The following is a 16,549-nucleotide window of genomic DNA, read 5'->3' on the forward strand; positions in this document are numbered from 1 at the left end:
CAAGGTTTCTAGTCTCGAGTTTTAGCCGTTACCAATTTATTAACTCATCGATTTGCGCACCCGTCGTTGCTATCGCGGTTGCTATAGTATCACTTCTTTTTCGCACCGCAGGTTGCTAAATACGATTGCTATTACTAGAAGAAATGACAAGTGTCACTTAATTCTCTTTTCATCACGTTCATTTTTTGGTAGATAAATGTAATATATACACTTTCGAAATAATATTTAAGAGCAAAATCACAAAAAACGAACACAAGACGAATGAAACCCACAACAGATGTTTGACGTTTGTTGAAAATAGCAACACTTGGCTCGGTTGCTATCGCGCTGCCAAATTGGTTAACTCACTATTCACCGAGAGGCCAATTACTATTTCCAGCCGTATGGCACCCGCCATGTTCTTGGTGCCAACATCTCAAACGTCAAAAGTATTTGTTCGTTTTCAAAATTAAAATTATGAATGAAAATTAGCTTTTCCATATCAAATTAGTATTCTATTTAAATTAAAAACATTTTTGTTTGCAGTTGGGGAAAAGGTCTCATACGAAAATTGTTTATGGAGACAACTATATATTATAATGAAAAAAATCAGTAACAATGTTGGAATTGTATAGCCATATGGTTGAATGAAAGTCAGAAATATGTGTCTCAAGTAATTAAATAACATGATGTGACAATTTTGATTCAAATTTTGAAATTTAAAAACCGGCTTGGTGTCTTCTAATCTGATAGAGATTACACTAACGAGTTTGGGACCCAAATTATGGCCCTAATTTGAAGTCGCCACCAGACGTCGACACTATTTTTCTGTCATCGCGAATTACCAATTTACCACCATCTGACATATCGTGAAGTCGATGATGAACTTTTATGGGCACCTTACACGATCAAACTGATTGACAATAAGTGTCTTCAATATCGTGACAGCTAGGCTTTCGACATCCGATCTAACCTCAATCAATATTTTGCCACCTTACACGGTCAATATAGCCCTCAACCCGAGACAACGAAAATGTTCGCGATGGCTAGTGGCGACATTCGAGTTTGGAATTCAAACTATTCTCCATCAGATCAGATCATAATACTCGCTTCACAAATACAGACTGATCCTTTCAGTTTCAGGGATGCCAAATTATTTTAGATTGTGAAAATATATGCAAATTATATTATCTGCAAGCAAATGTTTTTATTCGATAAATAAGACTATGACAGTAGAACCCCGATTATCTGTATCTGTATCTGTACCCCGATTATCTGTATCTGTATCTATTTCTGTATTGATAAAACATAGTTTCTATGTTTAAAAATCATCCCGACTATTCACGGATAATCGGGATTCTACTGTAACTTGAATTAACACGTGATGTTTTTTCACCTGTGATTTTCCCAGATCTTCTCATTCTCCAAATTTTATAGCGGAGTGTGAAGAAACACACAACTTAGACTAAAGTGGGTGCCCCGCTCGCTAGCGCAAAGAATGACCGAGTTCAATGTTAAAAACATTCCTAAGACGTTGTTAATTTTCATTCACTCTCTCACCATCACATTGTCAGTTACTTTGAGGTTTTGATTTGTATCGCGAAAAGTACTGTATTTTGCTATTTTAGGTACAGTAATTTACATTTAATGCGACATTTTTCTAATTGGACAGACCTGTATGCGACACGTTTAGTTAGACATTTTTGTAAACATCGAGTTCGGGCCCAAATTATGGCCCCACATTGACATTCGCCGCCAGACGTCGACGCTGTACCACTCTCATCTTCAATGTCCAATTACAGGTCAAATCGCCTCCAATGCGACACTGAGTGGTTCTCCGGCATGTCGCATTAAATGTAAATTACTATATCAGTTTTCCAAACCAAATGCTTTCATTTATGATTCCTACAATTTCAGAAGTTTATAAATTTTAATTGCAATCGCAAAAAAGACTAACAAACATTATATGTCCGCTTCCAAATCTGGCAACTCAGTCTGGAAGTCTGTGAGGTAAAACGTCAACATCATGCATCCATATGAAACGTCACGATATTGATGCCCGAAAATCAGAAAATCCGGATTTCTGCGTTGTCGGCCATGCTCAGCTGTCATTATGCTCTCAAATGTCATCATATTGTCAATAAATTTGACCGTGTAAGGTCCGCTTTAGAGCAGAGGGATAGTGAGATATGCGGTGACGGTAGGTAGAGTGAGATAGCGATAATCGTGCCATACACCTGACTATTTCCCACACCTGAACCGCAACCACCAGTGGGGTTGCTGCGTTATGATGAGGGTTGTCTAAATCTCTGTAACAACGCTTTGGTGCGGATGCCCTTAATATCAGCTATTAGACACCAGTTAATAAACCATTGCTGAGCTGTAAAATAATTAGCTAAATAATTTATATGCATTGTTTTGGGCTAAATTCTTTGCAGGGAAACGGTAGCATAAACACAGCAAGCACTTTGATCGTCAAAAAATGTGAGCTTTCCGATAGTGGTTTTAAGGTTTTTCCCGCTAATTAAACAAACTTTTCGTGTATTGTGCAGTAAAGTTCTGTTCGTCTACAGAAGAGGAACAATTTGATGTAGAGATAACAATAAATGAAATTAATTGCATTTTAATTTTTGCGTGTTGTGTGAGGTGACATGGACACGGTTTGAGACTTTTCTTTGGTCTAATTGATTCCAGATGCCGCTGAATTAAAAAAAAGAGGATGGACAGACAATGTTGGGAGAAGGAGGAACTTGAAAGAGCAACGCAGGCCATCGAGAACGGATTTTCTTTGACCAAGCATCAAAAGTGTTTGAAAATGCTCGACCAACAGTGAAAAGATTCATGCAGAATTCGAGATGGTGTCAATCCAACTTTTCTGGTCTGGAATCTGCCCAAGACACCTGGTATCGATCCCAAAACATTGTTACTGATTGTAACATTATCCCAAAATACTTTACGTAAACATAAGTATGTTTTTTTTCGATGAAACACACACTGGACCAAATCACCCCACAGACGGTCCAAATCACCCCGCATCAAATTTTAATGTCCAAAAATTATCTCTTTTATTTTATGATATATTTGGTAGATTGAAGCTTTATATAATGATTAAACATTATTTATTGAGAGAAAACATGTGTAGCTCAGTATACAATGTGACATTTTTTATTTAGACCTTATTGGTTTGGAAATATTAGGCGATTTGCTTAGGTGGTCCAAATTCCCCCCTTTTCCGCTACCAACTCTACACACGAAATCTTCATCGACTTCAAAGCCATATAAGCCATATATGACACAACGACAGCTATGGCGAATTATAGACGAGAACGGCTTTCTCCGAAAACTGATAAGACTGGTTCAGGCAACGATGAACGGTGGTGTGGAGCGCAGAGTGCGGATTGAAGACGACCTATCGGGATCGTTTGAGACTCACAGGGGACTTCGCCATAGCGATGGGCTCTCCTGTCTGCTCTTCAACGTGGCGTTGGAAGGTATTTTGTGGGAAGCTGTCTTTAAGATGCGAGGGACGATTTTTAACGAGTCAAGTCAGTTTCTCTGCTGAAATTCGAAGCCGCATAATCAACGGAAATCATGCTTACTATGACCCCGTACGAAGTGTATCATGTACAAATCTCGGATACGACCGATAATATTTGACGGGTACGAGTCATTGATGATGACATGCATACATTTGGTGTTTTCGAACGTCGATAACAGAGAAACGGAGCTTTGAGAAGGAGGATGAAGTCACAAACTGACAGAACTCTACAGCGAACTCAGCTACCAGAAAGTCACTGAAGTCATTGCCGAATAGGATTCCCGCAAAGATGATGTTCGTACCGAATTCGATGGGGACAACAAGAGAAGAGGTGCTCAGTGACCGAAAATATTGGACCGGGTGAAACAGAACTTGGCAAGAATTGGTGTAGCCATGGATCGGGTTTCATGGCGAAATATTCCGAACAGGATCCAATCTCTTTTGAAATACTACATTGTATAAAAAAGATTTCTATACCCGGTACACCCCGAAGGATTAGCCAAAAAAAAAATTAAATGATTGGTGATACGCAAGTAGTAAATTATGTGAGCATTCTTTCAAATACATCAAATCGCTGTAATATTCGTTTTTATTCAAGTTTAAATAAATCCATCACTTATTAACAAAAATAACAATTACAAAGTATGAATTCAACTATATATGTATATACAAAAAGTGATCATCCGTGTTTTACACACAACTGAATTTAACCCCATCCTCGCTAGAAAAGCAGTTTTGGCAATGTAGCTTATATTTGCGCACTCGAACGTCAGTACCCTTGAACCCATCCCCTAACCGTGTATGACACACGCAACATTTGAAACAGTCAATATGATATAACAAACCTAAACTTTCGATTACCATAGCTGCACCACGTCCTGAAACAAGATAGAAATTAGCAACTCGAACCATATAGAAATAAGATGGGGGTACCTAATTCATTTTGACAATGAGAACATTTTTTCTTCCCGCTCACGCTGATAATTTTCTCACCATTTTCACTGAGATGCGGATTACTTTGAGTGTTCATAATGCTGGATTTTGTTCCTCCTTCTATTGTTGGCTCATAAGTCATGTTAGGTACATCATGTTGCCTGAAATATATGAAAATTCATGTTATTGTTTTGAATTATATTACTGGTATTGCTAACGATATAATATAGGGTTTAAAAAACAGTAACATCAAATTTCCAATTGGTTAAGCCCTTCAAAAAATAACCATAACTCAATGCAGCAAATAATGATAATAAAGACAATTGCTAACTTAAAATTTCGGTTTTTTTTTATAAAAATCATAATTAAAATTTTTCGTTTGTACATTTTGCTCCTCCACATTTCTTGTACAGATTCCTATATTTGGAACTTATGAAGTTTCAAAACGAGACCAACAGCATTTGCTTCAGAAAATAGCAAGTGTCACAAACTTAACTCACTCGTGTACTTGAAAACAGTATTAGCACATAGATAACCGGCGTTGTCAACAATGTAGTAATTGCAACGTTCTGTTAGAATGTCTAGAGTCTGGTGAGATAACCTTTTTCAATTTTAAAGAATACGAGCCGAATAACGGAAGCATGGAAGTGTGCTTCCTGTTGACAATCCATCCAAATTTCATTGAACTAAAAACATTATGTTAATCCGAAGAGTGGCGTGTTACCAGTCTCATTGAATTTTCCCTTTTACCTACAACATATATGAGCAGTATATGCAGTATATGAAAACAATGCGGAAGAAACGGAAGAAAGCTTATTTGAAGATAGACGTTTTGCGTTTTCGGAAAGACGAAACGTTTGCAACGTATTGTCGTATTAAATAGAGTTCATAAACCATGCACAATTGTATGTTCCAGAATTAGATTTTTGACGTAGAACTACGTCTTTCATTAAGAGTCCCCGCACACTACAGATTATTTTCAGCCGATAGTTTGGTCGGGTTGGGTTGCTAGTGCGCACACCGAGTCAACCAAACACTCGGGTCGGTAAAGATTGCGCAAACTAGCCAACTGTCGGCCGAATATTCTCGAAAGACTGTATTTAATTTGTGTTTTACAACGACGAAGAGAACGGTGAAGGAAAATCAAAAAAGAGAATCAGAGAGCATTGGGTGCATTCCATTCTCAGCGATTCGCATGGCATGTATGTCGGATGCCAAAATTCAGAGCAAGTTGAGAGCGAATAAAGAGCGAATTGAACTATTGGCGATCTAACGTACAAATCTACACCTAGGCGGCGCTGCGGTGAAAGTGATGATGGTTTAAAATTTTGCCATGTGAGCTTATGGAAGGTTTGTAGTTCTTTCCATAAATTACAATGTTATAATCATAAAAGATTATTTGATTGCGATGAGTTTGTAAGAAATTTAATTCTGCGCAATTTTATTTATAACATGTTATTTATTTACCTCTTTCAGTAGTGAAAACTATAAAAATGTTGACAATGGTTGAATTAAAGAACGAAATTCGAGAGCACAATCAAACACAAGTAGAAAAATGCACGATTCCTGCATGTGAGAACTACCTTGGAAAGCCCGGAAGTAAAATATACGTGATTTGTTTTTTGAGTTTTAGGTTACATTAGCATCATTTTCTTAGTTCAAAAACAAAACCCAGATGTCTCACCGATCGTTTACGTTTTGCGTTAGATCGCCAATTGGCCGATAAACAGTCGTCGTGTGTGCGTAGATCGATGCTAGCCAGTAGAGATGGGCAAAACAGTTCACTTTGATGAACGGTTCAGTCAATAACCGTTCATCTAAGTATTCAGTTCTTTTGAACCGTTCCTTCGCTTTTTCGTTCAGCGGTATTAGAAACAACATAGAATGTTAGCTGGAACCCAACATACATAGACAGCTATTAATTGATATCGTTGGATTGGATAGTGTACGTATGGAATTTATATTTTTGAAATTTAGTAGGGAAAGATAAGCTGCTTCTCCTTTAAAAGTCGCAAACTTGTAACTGTTGGTGTAAGTGCATGGGTGAGATGCACAAAACTAGCGCGTTTTGTGTCGAATAATGAATATGAAAACTTTAAATGGGAAATATCAGAGCTTGGATAAGCGTGATGGCTCACCGCTTCATGCCACACTCACAACGCCGAGACGATGCTACACTCTCCATGCCCGAAGACATCGGCACCGGCCACTAGGTGGCACTAATTTTATGGACGAAGGTCGACGGTTACCTAGTACCTAAGTACGGGCCTAGGGGGTATATACAGGACCTGAGGGGAATGCCCAGAAACGTAAGAACCAAGACTTCAAAAGAATCATTTGTACCGAACGGTTGTGTCGCGAAAAGAGAGAAGTAACCGCGAATATCCGCGTGAATAAAGGCGGTTTCGAGAAAGAAGTTTGATGGTGCGATTTCGCGAGTGCTCGCGATTAAAGCGATAATTCGCGAGGGTTAATAAAACAGATCCTCGAAATCAAGGCTGGAACAGCCGCTGTGAGTCGCCACACTGCCCTGGCCCAGAGTCCCGGAACGAAGGTGAATGTAGGCTAAGGAAGTGGGTGAAAAGTAGCGTGATTGCTCGTGCAGGTAGTTCCTTGATCGCGTAGTCCATTACGATTGCCGACCCTGAGGCTAAATAAAGAGAGTTTTGTGTGTGCCACGAGGCGCCCCCAGCTGACAAATTACAAACTGTGTGTGAAAATATGTTTATCGGCCGACAAAAGTATATGTAATAATTTGATGCGCACGAAATATGTGCAATTTTTCATATTTTCTGTTTGAACAACACACAGGTTCCATGTATGATCATATTTCATAATGTTCATTCAGAGAAAAAATTCAGCAGCGATTTTCACTAACAATCAATCATACAAACAATCACGATAACACGTATACGCAATAGGCCAAACAATGGATTGAAAGCAACGAAAAAACTTTTTCTCAACTTGCCCTCACTATATGATTTTATGTTTACCTAATTCATGAATCGCCTCAGCTTCCCCCAGATTTTTTCTGATAATCAGGATATGAATGTTACTAGAAAGAATACAAGAAATTGAAAATACATAGTTTGACCCAAAAATGAGTATACAATAACAAAATAAACCCTGCGTTAGATGCATTTTGCTCATAAATGACAATATCGTTTTATTTTTTCTTACAAGCGTTCTCGTTATATTTATCTTTTCCGTCCAGCGCAAATCAGTTCGGCTGTACTCGTTCGTTCGCAAACAGTTCGCCCGCAAACACTTCGTTTTCGAATAGTTCGTTCCCAAACAGTTCACTCGCAAACAGTTCGTTCACAAACAGTTTACTCTCAATCAGTTCTTTCCCATACAGTTCACTCGCAAACAGTTCGTTCACAAACAGTTCACTCTCAATCAGTTCGCTCTCGAAAACCGTTCTTTAGGAATCAGTTCGTTCACAAACCGTTCGCTCGCAATCAGTTCGTGGGAAGAACTATCGTTTTTTGAAAAAGTTCACTCTTTTCGGCGAACTAGTTCTTTCATACCGTTCGTGAACGGTTTGCCCATCTCTACTAGCCAGTACTGATTAACCGAACGTCCGATTGTTGACCGACCGGATAGTTTGAATGCAATCGGGAAGCCTATGAAACTTTTTTTATCGGCCGGTACTGAATCGGTGTAGTGTGCACATTTGAATGGACGGCGAGGGATGCAATGTCTTTCTCAAGGCAATGGGGGTGGAGGAGTAATATTTTGGATAAAGTAAAGTTTTCCAAGGGCCTTTTGGCGAATGAACTGAAGAAGTTTAAAGTATCAAGCAAGGAAGGAAGGCAAACTTTCAGTATCGTTCTGTATTCAAAGCAATGGATATCGCTTGTTTTTCCTTGTTTTGCGTCATCACATGTCTTCGTATCGGATTGAGCTGTGGACGCGACCAAATTACTCACTCGCTGATGTCTCTGGCGTTGCAATCATTGCATAAAGCTGACGCCATTGCATTAAGGTACTAAGCTACACAATTGTGTGGGCAATCATCAAGCTAGGCTATCATCTGCACACCAAGAAAATAAATATTCAGGAATTTTGCCACAAAGGATGACAGCTAAGCTAATCAGACTGGCAATATTAACAGAAACGGCTTCTGTTGAGAAGAGCGCAAAACGGAAATAAGTGTGTGTATATTTAGTTGCGTCAAGCCATCGTATATGGATATTTGTATGCGTATGTGCGTGCTTCATAACCCGTACGTAAAAATAGTGCATCTTCGCTACTAACGCTATGGTGAAGCTGGTGTTAAGGTTGTGCACCAACAAAATATTTGAGGAATACCAAGTTATTCAATAAGTTATATTAAGTTATTAATTTATTTGGGCTCGTGTGCCAGTCGCAAAACTGCTTTCGACTAGGATTGCATTTGCGCTAATCTTGAGGCATAATGAAGTAATGAAGTAGTGCTGCTCTTTTCGAGGTTGTTGAGATTAACAGATAGAGTTTATTTCGTTTATTTAGTCACCAAGAAAGTAAATGTCGTTCTGAAATGTTGTATGTGATTTGGTTTCGCTTGCCAGTAGCATAACTTTCTCCACCAAGGAAGACAACTGCGCTTATCTCGAGCATGTATTGTTCTGCGAGCACAAGAAGTAATCATCAAACAATTATCGTCAAATGATTTTTCTACAATAAAAAAAAACATTTCAGGGCGACCGAACTGGTAGAATGGTTATTTCAACATTTTCGTAGCATTAGAAAATAATATCCACCGTTATAAACAAGCGACTTGAATTGAACTACAGCGTTGTCCTACAATGCGGTCGTGTTTTGGACACAACCTCCTATAATTTTGTTTAGTTTGCCTTTTTCAAATCAAAGAACCCCATAAGCACATAAAAACACCACTGCGTTCATCACCGTATGCGTGATAATACTTACACCACCCTACAAATAAGGTTCCCATTTCACCTGTGCATAAAATGCTTTGGTTTATAATTCATATCATAATAGGCTGGGAGTAAAAGAAGCCGATTTCCTTAGTTTGACAGTTGCACCATGACGAAGTGGCAGTGTATTCGTGATGCGCAAATGTAGCAAAAAGACATTTCAATCGCTGGCGGACCGTGAAAAGGGTCTTAGACCGAGAAAAAAAGGTCAAATATTCGCTAAGGTGGCCACAGGTCTCCGAGATCTGCTCGAATCCCGAGGGTTATCGCTGCCATCAAAAGGAAGATTCGAGCGAATCCAGTGCCCTTTGCCCTTCTTTCGTGTAATAACTCGGATCCTGGAGTGGACAAGATAAAGTTTAATATATTGAAAAATCTATACGATTCTGTCAAAAGACGTATGCTGAACTTGCTCAATAAATTTCAAGAGCTAAACATTGTTCCACGCGACTTGAGGCGAGTTATAGCCATACGAAAACCCAATAAGCCAGCCTGGGACCACAATTCATATAGTCCAGGGGCTAATTATCCAAATGTTAGGCTGCGGTCTACCAACGTTGACCAAGAGTCATTAGAAAATGAATGCAGTACTAGACGTAAAACAAACGACGCCACACGATGTGAACCAAACAAACGAGCGTTGACACACATTCTAACAAGCTGACCACGAACCCAGCGCCCAACGGCACCCAGAATGCACGCAATAATAAAAAGTTTAACAGTTTATAATAATAATGAGGCCTCTGTAAAAATTTGCAATAAAGAAAATTCAGTCTTGATCGACACTTCAATTCGTTCAGTTTATTAATCCGAAATTCGTTTAACTACTTAACTTATATAAAAATGTATTTCTGTCCGTCTGTCTGTCTGTCGGATTCTTATGGACTCGGAAACTACTGAACCGATCGACATGAACATTGGATTGTAGGGGTTTTTGGGGCCGGGGAAGGTTTTCATGATAGTTGAGACCCCTCCCTCCTCTCTAAGAGGGGACAAATGAAACACAAATTTCTGCATAACTCAAGAACTAATCAAGCACACGGAACTGAATTTGGCATGTGGAGGTTTAGGGGGAATAAACATTTCTAAGTGATGGAAGCATAGCAACTTGTAACTAACATTACTGTAACAGCATCGCAACAGTTGTTTGTTCATCGTAGTACTCTGTTATATTAGAAGTAGTCAAATAAAATTTTATTCCAATTTTTTCTCTCAACTCGACCAGACGTCTTTTATTTCTACTTAATACGCTCAACAGGTTATGGGCCTGCGTTTTATGAAGAATGGAAAAGATGGAGAGGATCGGAATCGTCAAGTTAACCAACGAGAACTACGATTCTTGGAAGCTAGACGTTGAATTCCTACTCGTTCGGGAAGGCTTGTGGAAGTATGTAGTTCCTGGGACGAAACCGGAGCTGGCTGCTGATCAGTCGAATGCTGTTGTGATTGCTGCATGGGAAGATGGTGATCAACGAGCTCGTGCGACGATTGGGTTACTCCTCAGCCGGAGCCAACACGGTCACATCCGGAATATAACAACTGCCAAAGCCGTGTGGGAAAATCTCAAGAAGCAACATGAGAAGAAATCGTTAACTTCAAAAGTGCATCTCTTGAAACGAATCTGTGATCTGAAGTATCACGAAGGCGACGTCATCGAAGAGCATCTACAGAAATTCGAAGATATGTTTGAGAAGCTTTCGATCGCCGGTACGAAACTGGATAGTGATCTTCAAGTGATCCTGGTCTTCCGAAGCTTACCCAGTTCCTTTGACGCGCTGACAACGACTCTGGAGAACCGATCTGAAGAAGAACTTACGCTGGAAATCGTGAAGAATAAGATCATCAACGAAGTTCTGAAGCGAAATGAATCTTCATCAGCGGATCCAACTGTGTTGAAAGCGGACGGGAAAACCAAGAGCGTGGTGTGTCATCATTGCCAGAAGGTTGGCCACAAGAAAAGGAATTGTAAGCTATGGCTGAAGGATCAGGATCAGAACGATCGAAACCAGAAGAGCGGTAATACCGTGGATGATCGAAAACCTGTCCCCAAACAACCGAAGGCTAGAATTGCAAAATCGGAGGAAGAAATGTTACCGACCAATGACGCAACAGGGAGGGCAGTTCAATTTTTGTTCAATTAAATGTAGTAATCGTTCAAAAATAGTCTTTAAGTAAATCGTTTGTTTTGTTTATTGTTGGCTGGTTCATTAATAAGATTGTCGTTAAATGTAATTTTTTTGTATGAATTGTTAATTGTAATAACTAACATTAGTTTAAGTGTATATTGTACTAACTCAACTTTGTAATTTGCCACGATCGAAAGCCCCCTTGAGTAACATCGGTGGGCAAGCTGATGGTGTTCCGGAAGTAGGAGAGAGAGAGAGGAAGGAATGAGATAGAGGAATATTTGGGAGAGGAAAGATTGAGAGAGGAGAGTAGACGGAAAAAGGAAGAAGGATTAAGGTTTCGTGGAGGGAAATGAAAAAGGCCTCGGGCACTTTAGCTGGAGTTTGGAAGCGACCAACACCTATTTAAAGATAGTGAAAAATTATAGAAAAGTGAGTGTTATACTCCTGGGCGTGTGATTAAGAAAACAGGGACGTTCCGGTTCACGCCACGTTGTTTCCAAGCGTGCCCCCGGATTACGTACCTCCAGCCGCCCGTGCGCAATTTGAGTACAACAGATATAACAAGTTCTGCCACGGATCCGATAATTCGCTAGCGAATCAACCCGTAATCGAAACCACGAAGAAGGTACGTGCTACAGACCCTCCTCTCTCTCTCCGTTACACAAACCACGTGTCATCGAAGGGCCCCAACGGTCGACGAACGGCGCCGCAACGAATAAACTATTAAAATAAAAATTTGTAAATCGTAAACCAATTACCAGTTCTTTTACATAGCTTTCATTTCGAACCAGCCCTATTGGTCTTCTCTCTTGGTTGTGACAGTGTCGTCCGCGGTACAGGGAGTCCCCCGTAGTTCGGAAGCCGACCCTGAGATAAATTAGATAGAGGTGAGCTAAGCTGGGCGGTTATGGAGTAATCCAATAATCAATTGGCGATCCTCGAAAAACACAGAAAATATTCTAACATTCTGTTAGAATATTTTCACCGGGCCTACGGGAGACTCGAGACTTAAATTGTCATTCGACTCGACATACATAAGTACGATAACTATTCTTGAAGTTTAACTTTGATCAACGGATTCTGTTAGAATCTTTGCTTCGAAAAACCGATCGCGTGAGAATTGTCTGTTGAAAACGCCGTGAAAATAAATTACTAGCGATTGCTATACGTAACCTACTGTTAACGATTACTTTGTGCTTGAGATTGGATTGTCAGTGTTTCTCACCACTACATTTGTGAAATACACCAGCGATTAATTGCAGTTAGAACTCAATAGTAGAAAATACGATGGAGTCAGAAAACAGATTTACTGTAGATAATGTGCAGGATTTCTATTTGAAAATGAGAGTAGATTTTTTGGATGGTGATGAGTTGGATCATGAACTTGGTATGCGTAATATTATTCTTTCAGGAGATACGTCGATGACTAGACGAAGACGAATAATTCGAGATGCTTTCAGACAGGAAAGAGAGCAGGGAATAGTGACGAAAATGTTGATAAACGATGCGGTAAAAGAATTGGATATTTGTCAGCTGAAGATTTCGGATGCTGAATTCGCTTTGTCGGGTAATCAGAAAGCCCCGAAAATTTTATCGGTATTGTTACATTTGGCGAACAGATTGAGGGTGTTAAGTGATAATGCGAGTGACGTTGTGAAACAAAACGCTGAACGATTGTTGTTGAAAGTGATTGGGTATCTAAATAGATATTTCGGAAGTGATGACACTAATACAACTGTTATTGAAGTATCGCAGGAAAGAAATTCCGAAGAAGGTGTCCGTGGAAATGTTGAATCAAATGATGATGAGAATGTTGAAGTGATGGGTGTGTGTAGTGTACAGGATCCGACAGATGGAAATAGGGAACCGCTAAAGGAACTCCAGTGTAATACAGCAGAATTAGATATGATTGATTGCCTACGACGACTAGGTGTGTTAGACAAGTCGCCTGAGCAAACCGATATGAACAATATTCGAGACGCTTTATTGGCATTAGAGAGCGAACTCAACCAATCTAGAAAATATAGCAACAATTCTTGCTTACGAACGGTTCAAAGTAGTGTGGTAACATCGTCACACTGTCTTTCGAATACGGTTTACACTAACACCAATCCATCCACTTCAATTAGCATGTACACCGGGACAATTCCTAAAGTTTCGTTTTCTTCCATAGTTGACACGATTACCGTGTCTCAATATTCCGATAGTGTCTACTTCCATTCATCCGACAACTTCCGGACATTTAGATGGTTTTCATTTGAATTTTCCTTCAAAAAACATATCCACCCCTACTATTCACCACGTTCATCAAACCAACGAATTACCCTACTCCAGAATGAACATCCACAGTTCATTCGTGAACAAATGTTATGAACCATCTCGATGCGAACAAACGAGAGGGAATGAAAATTATCCTTATTCTGCGCGTAGCTCAATTCAATCATATGTACCAAATAATGCGTTACCTGTGAACAGTTTCATTTGGCAACCTACTAACCTTCAGGCCAACCCTTCCAGATTTTCGGTGAATTCCTCAACAGATAATGCGCGTGCTACCACGCTTCATCGAACATTACCAGTTTCTCAATTGAATATAGAGAAATATTCAGGAACGGATCAGGGGTTGAAGCTCAATGAATTTTTATCCCTTGTACAACAGCTAGCTCTCTCCGAACGGGTTTCCGATGAGGAACTTTTTGATTCAGCGTTTCATCTGTTCACCGGACCAGCTGCTAGTTGGTATTTATCTATGCGATCCGGTGGTAGATTGCTCAACTGGAATCATTTGATGTACGAGTTACGGAAGTCCTTTGTACATCCGGAACTTGACACGTTGGTACGTTCTCGAATATATCAGAGACGCCAGCAAAGAAGTGAGTCTTTCCAAGAATATTATTTCGATATGGAAAAAATGTTTCGATCCATGATAGTCTCAATGGATGAGCGAGAAAAACTTGATATATTAAAAAGGAATTTACGTATAGACTACAAAAAGGCTCTGTTATAGCAGCCGATTTATGATATCCCTCAGCTTATTGAAGCAGGTCATATTATTGATGCGTCAAATTTTTCATTGTATCACAAGATGTTTGGTACAGAAAAATCAGTGAATTTAATAACCCAAAAGAACCCACCCACAACAAAAATGAACTCGATTAATCGAAGTGCTTATCAGCCCAAAACTGACAGTTGGAAATCTACTAAGTCTGAAAGGACTTCGAAATCACCACAAACTTTTGTATCAAATCACGAAACAATGAAGAAACCAGTTACAAATCACAAAAAAAAACTCTGAAAACCCAAGAGAAGGTCCAGCCAAACCGTCGCGTACGCTGGAATATTTGGTCGCAGGATACAACCCACCTTCAGTAAATGTATGTCTGAATTGCCGTCAATCATCCCACCACATTGAAGAATGTCGTTCAATCGTAGGATTGATCTGCTACGTCTGCGGATTCAAAGGATTCGATTCGCAGCACTGTCCGTACTGTCGAAAAAACGGTCTCCAGGCGAACGAAAAGCGCCAGCCGTCGACGGATTCTGCGTAAATTCAAATTTGTTAGTTCCAATTTCCGAATTTTGTGAACCAAAATCTATATTCCAACAGTGTACCTCAAATTTTACAAATCATGTTGCCCAATTCGGAAGATAATCGACCTTTTGCGCAGGTCAGTATCCATGGTATACGTGTAAAGGGGTTACTTGATTCCGGTAGTAACCACACCTTAATTAGTGATTTGTTGTTTTCGCGTTTACCTCGAGCTAAGTTAAGGAACCCAGCCCAACCGATAAAGTTACGAACAGCGAATGGTAATTTTCTCGACATATTAGGAGAAATACATTTACCCTTCCAATTTAATGGAAAAATTAAAGTTGTTCCTACCATTGTAGTGAAAAATTTATTATTAGATTGTTTGTTGGGGATGAATTTTTGGTCACGTTTCAAAATTTTTCCCCAAATTCAAAATGTTGTCGCGGTTCACGATTATGAGGACCGCTTAAGGACACCTGAGACTGTGTCCATACTTTCCTCTGAAGAATCACGTAGGCTCGCTGAAGTGAAAAACTCTTTCAAAGTGGCCACACTAGATTCTTTATCCATTACCCCTCTATTGAAACACTCGATAGAGATCCAAGAGCAATGGAAAAACAGTCCTCCGGCACGACAGTATCCGTATATGATGTCACCAAAGATTAGAGAAAAAGTGATAGAAGAATTGAATCGTATGCTTAAGTTAGGAATATTAGAGAGATGCCACTCTGAATGGTCATTAAATGTAGTACCCGTAATCAAGCCTTCTGAAAAGATTCGTTTGTGTCTAGACGCGAGAAAAATCAATGAACGCACTGTCAAGGACGCCTACCCTCTGCCCCATCCTGGTCGTATTTTAGGTCAGTTGCCAAAAGCCAACTACCTGAGTACGATCGATTTGTCAGAAGCTTTCCTTCAGATCGCTTTGGAAAAAAACTCACGACGATACACAGCATTTAGCATTCAGGGCAGAGGGATGTTCCAATTCACGCGTTTACCGTTTGGCTTGGTCAACAGTCTCGCCACTTTGTCGAGACTGATGGACCAGGTCTTGGGACACGTGAATTGGAGCCGAACGTGTTCGTTTACCTAGACGACATCGTCGTGGTAAACGAAATGTTCGAGGAACACTTGCGGTTGCTTTGTGAGATTGCAAGCGTCTAGAGAAAGCGAATTTATCTATAAATTTGGAAAAATCACGATTCGGAGTCAAAGAGTTGCCATTTCTAGGATACCTTCTATCCACGGATGGAATAAAAGTGAACCCGGACAAAGTTCGACCGATTGTCGAATATGAACGTCCGACTACAGTGACGAAACTACGTAGGTTCCTAGGAATGGCAAACTATTATCGCCGTTTCATTAACGATTTTAGTGGTGTCACTGCACCACTTACAGATTTGCTTAAAACCAAAAGCAAAATTTTGGGATGGAACGATGATGCGGAAGAAGCCTTCTGCCAAATCAAAGAGAAACTTATTTCCCCACCATTATTGGTTAGTCCAGATTTTAGCCA

General features: G+C 39.8%; 1 protein-coding gene across 1 annotated transcript in view; it reads right to left on the minus strand.

Moving 5' to 3' along the window:
• Window positions 1-4,088: 4,088 nt before the first annotated feature.
• The window catches only part of LOC129773836 (uncharacterized), a 71,464-nt gene continuing 59,003 nt past the window's right edge, over window positions 4,089-16,549 (minus strand). Inside the window, exons 13-14 of the mRNA XM_055777491.1 lie at window positions 4,451-4,611; window positions 4,089-4,395 (exon numbers count right to left, since the gene is read on the minus strand). Of these exons, the coding sequence (XP_055633466.1) occupies window positions 4,208-4,395; window positions 4,451-4,611 (349 nt within the window). The 3' untranslated portion in view covers window positions 4,089-4,207. The remainder of the gene's footprint in view (window positions 4,396-4,450; window positions 4,612-16,549) is intronic.

This window comes from Toxorhynchites rutilus, chromosome 3, assembly GCF_029784135.1.
Source record: "Toxorhynchites rutilus septentrionalis strain SRP chromosome 3, ASM2978413v1, whole genome shotgun sequence".
Taxonomy (NCBI): Eukaryota; Metazoa; Arthropoda; class Insecta; order Diptera; family Culicidae; genus Toxorhynchites; species Toxorhynchites rutilus.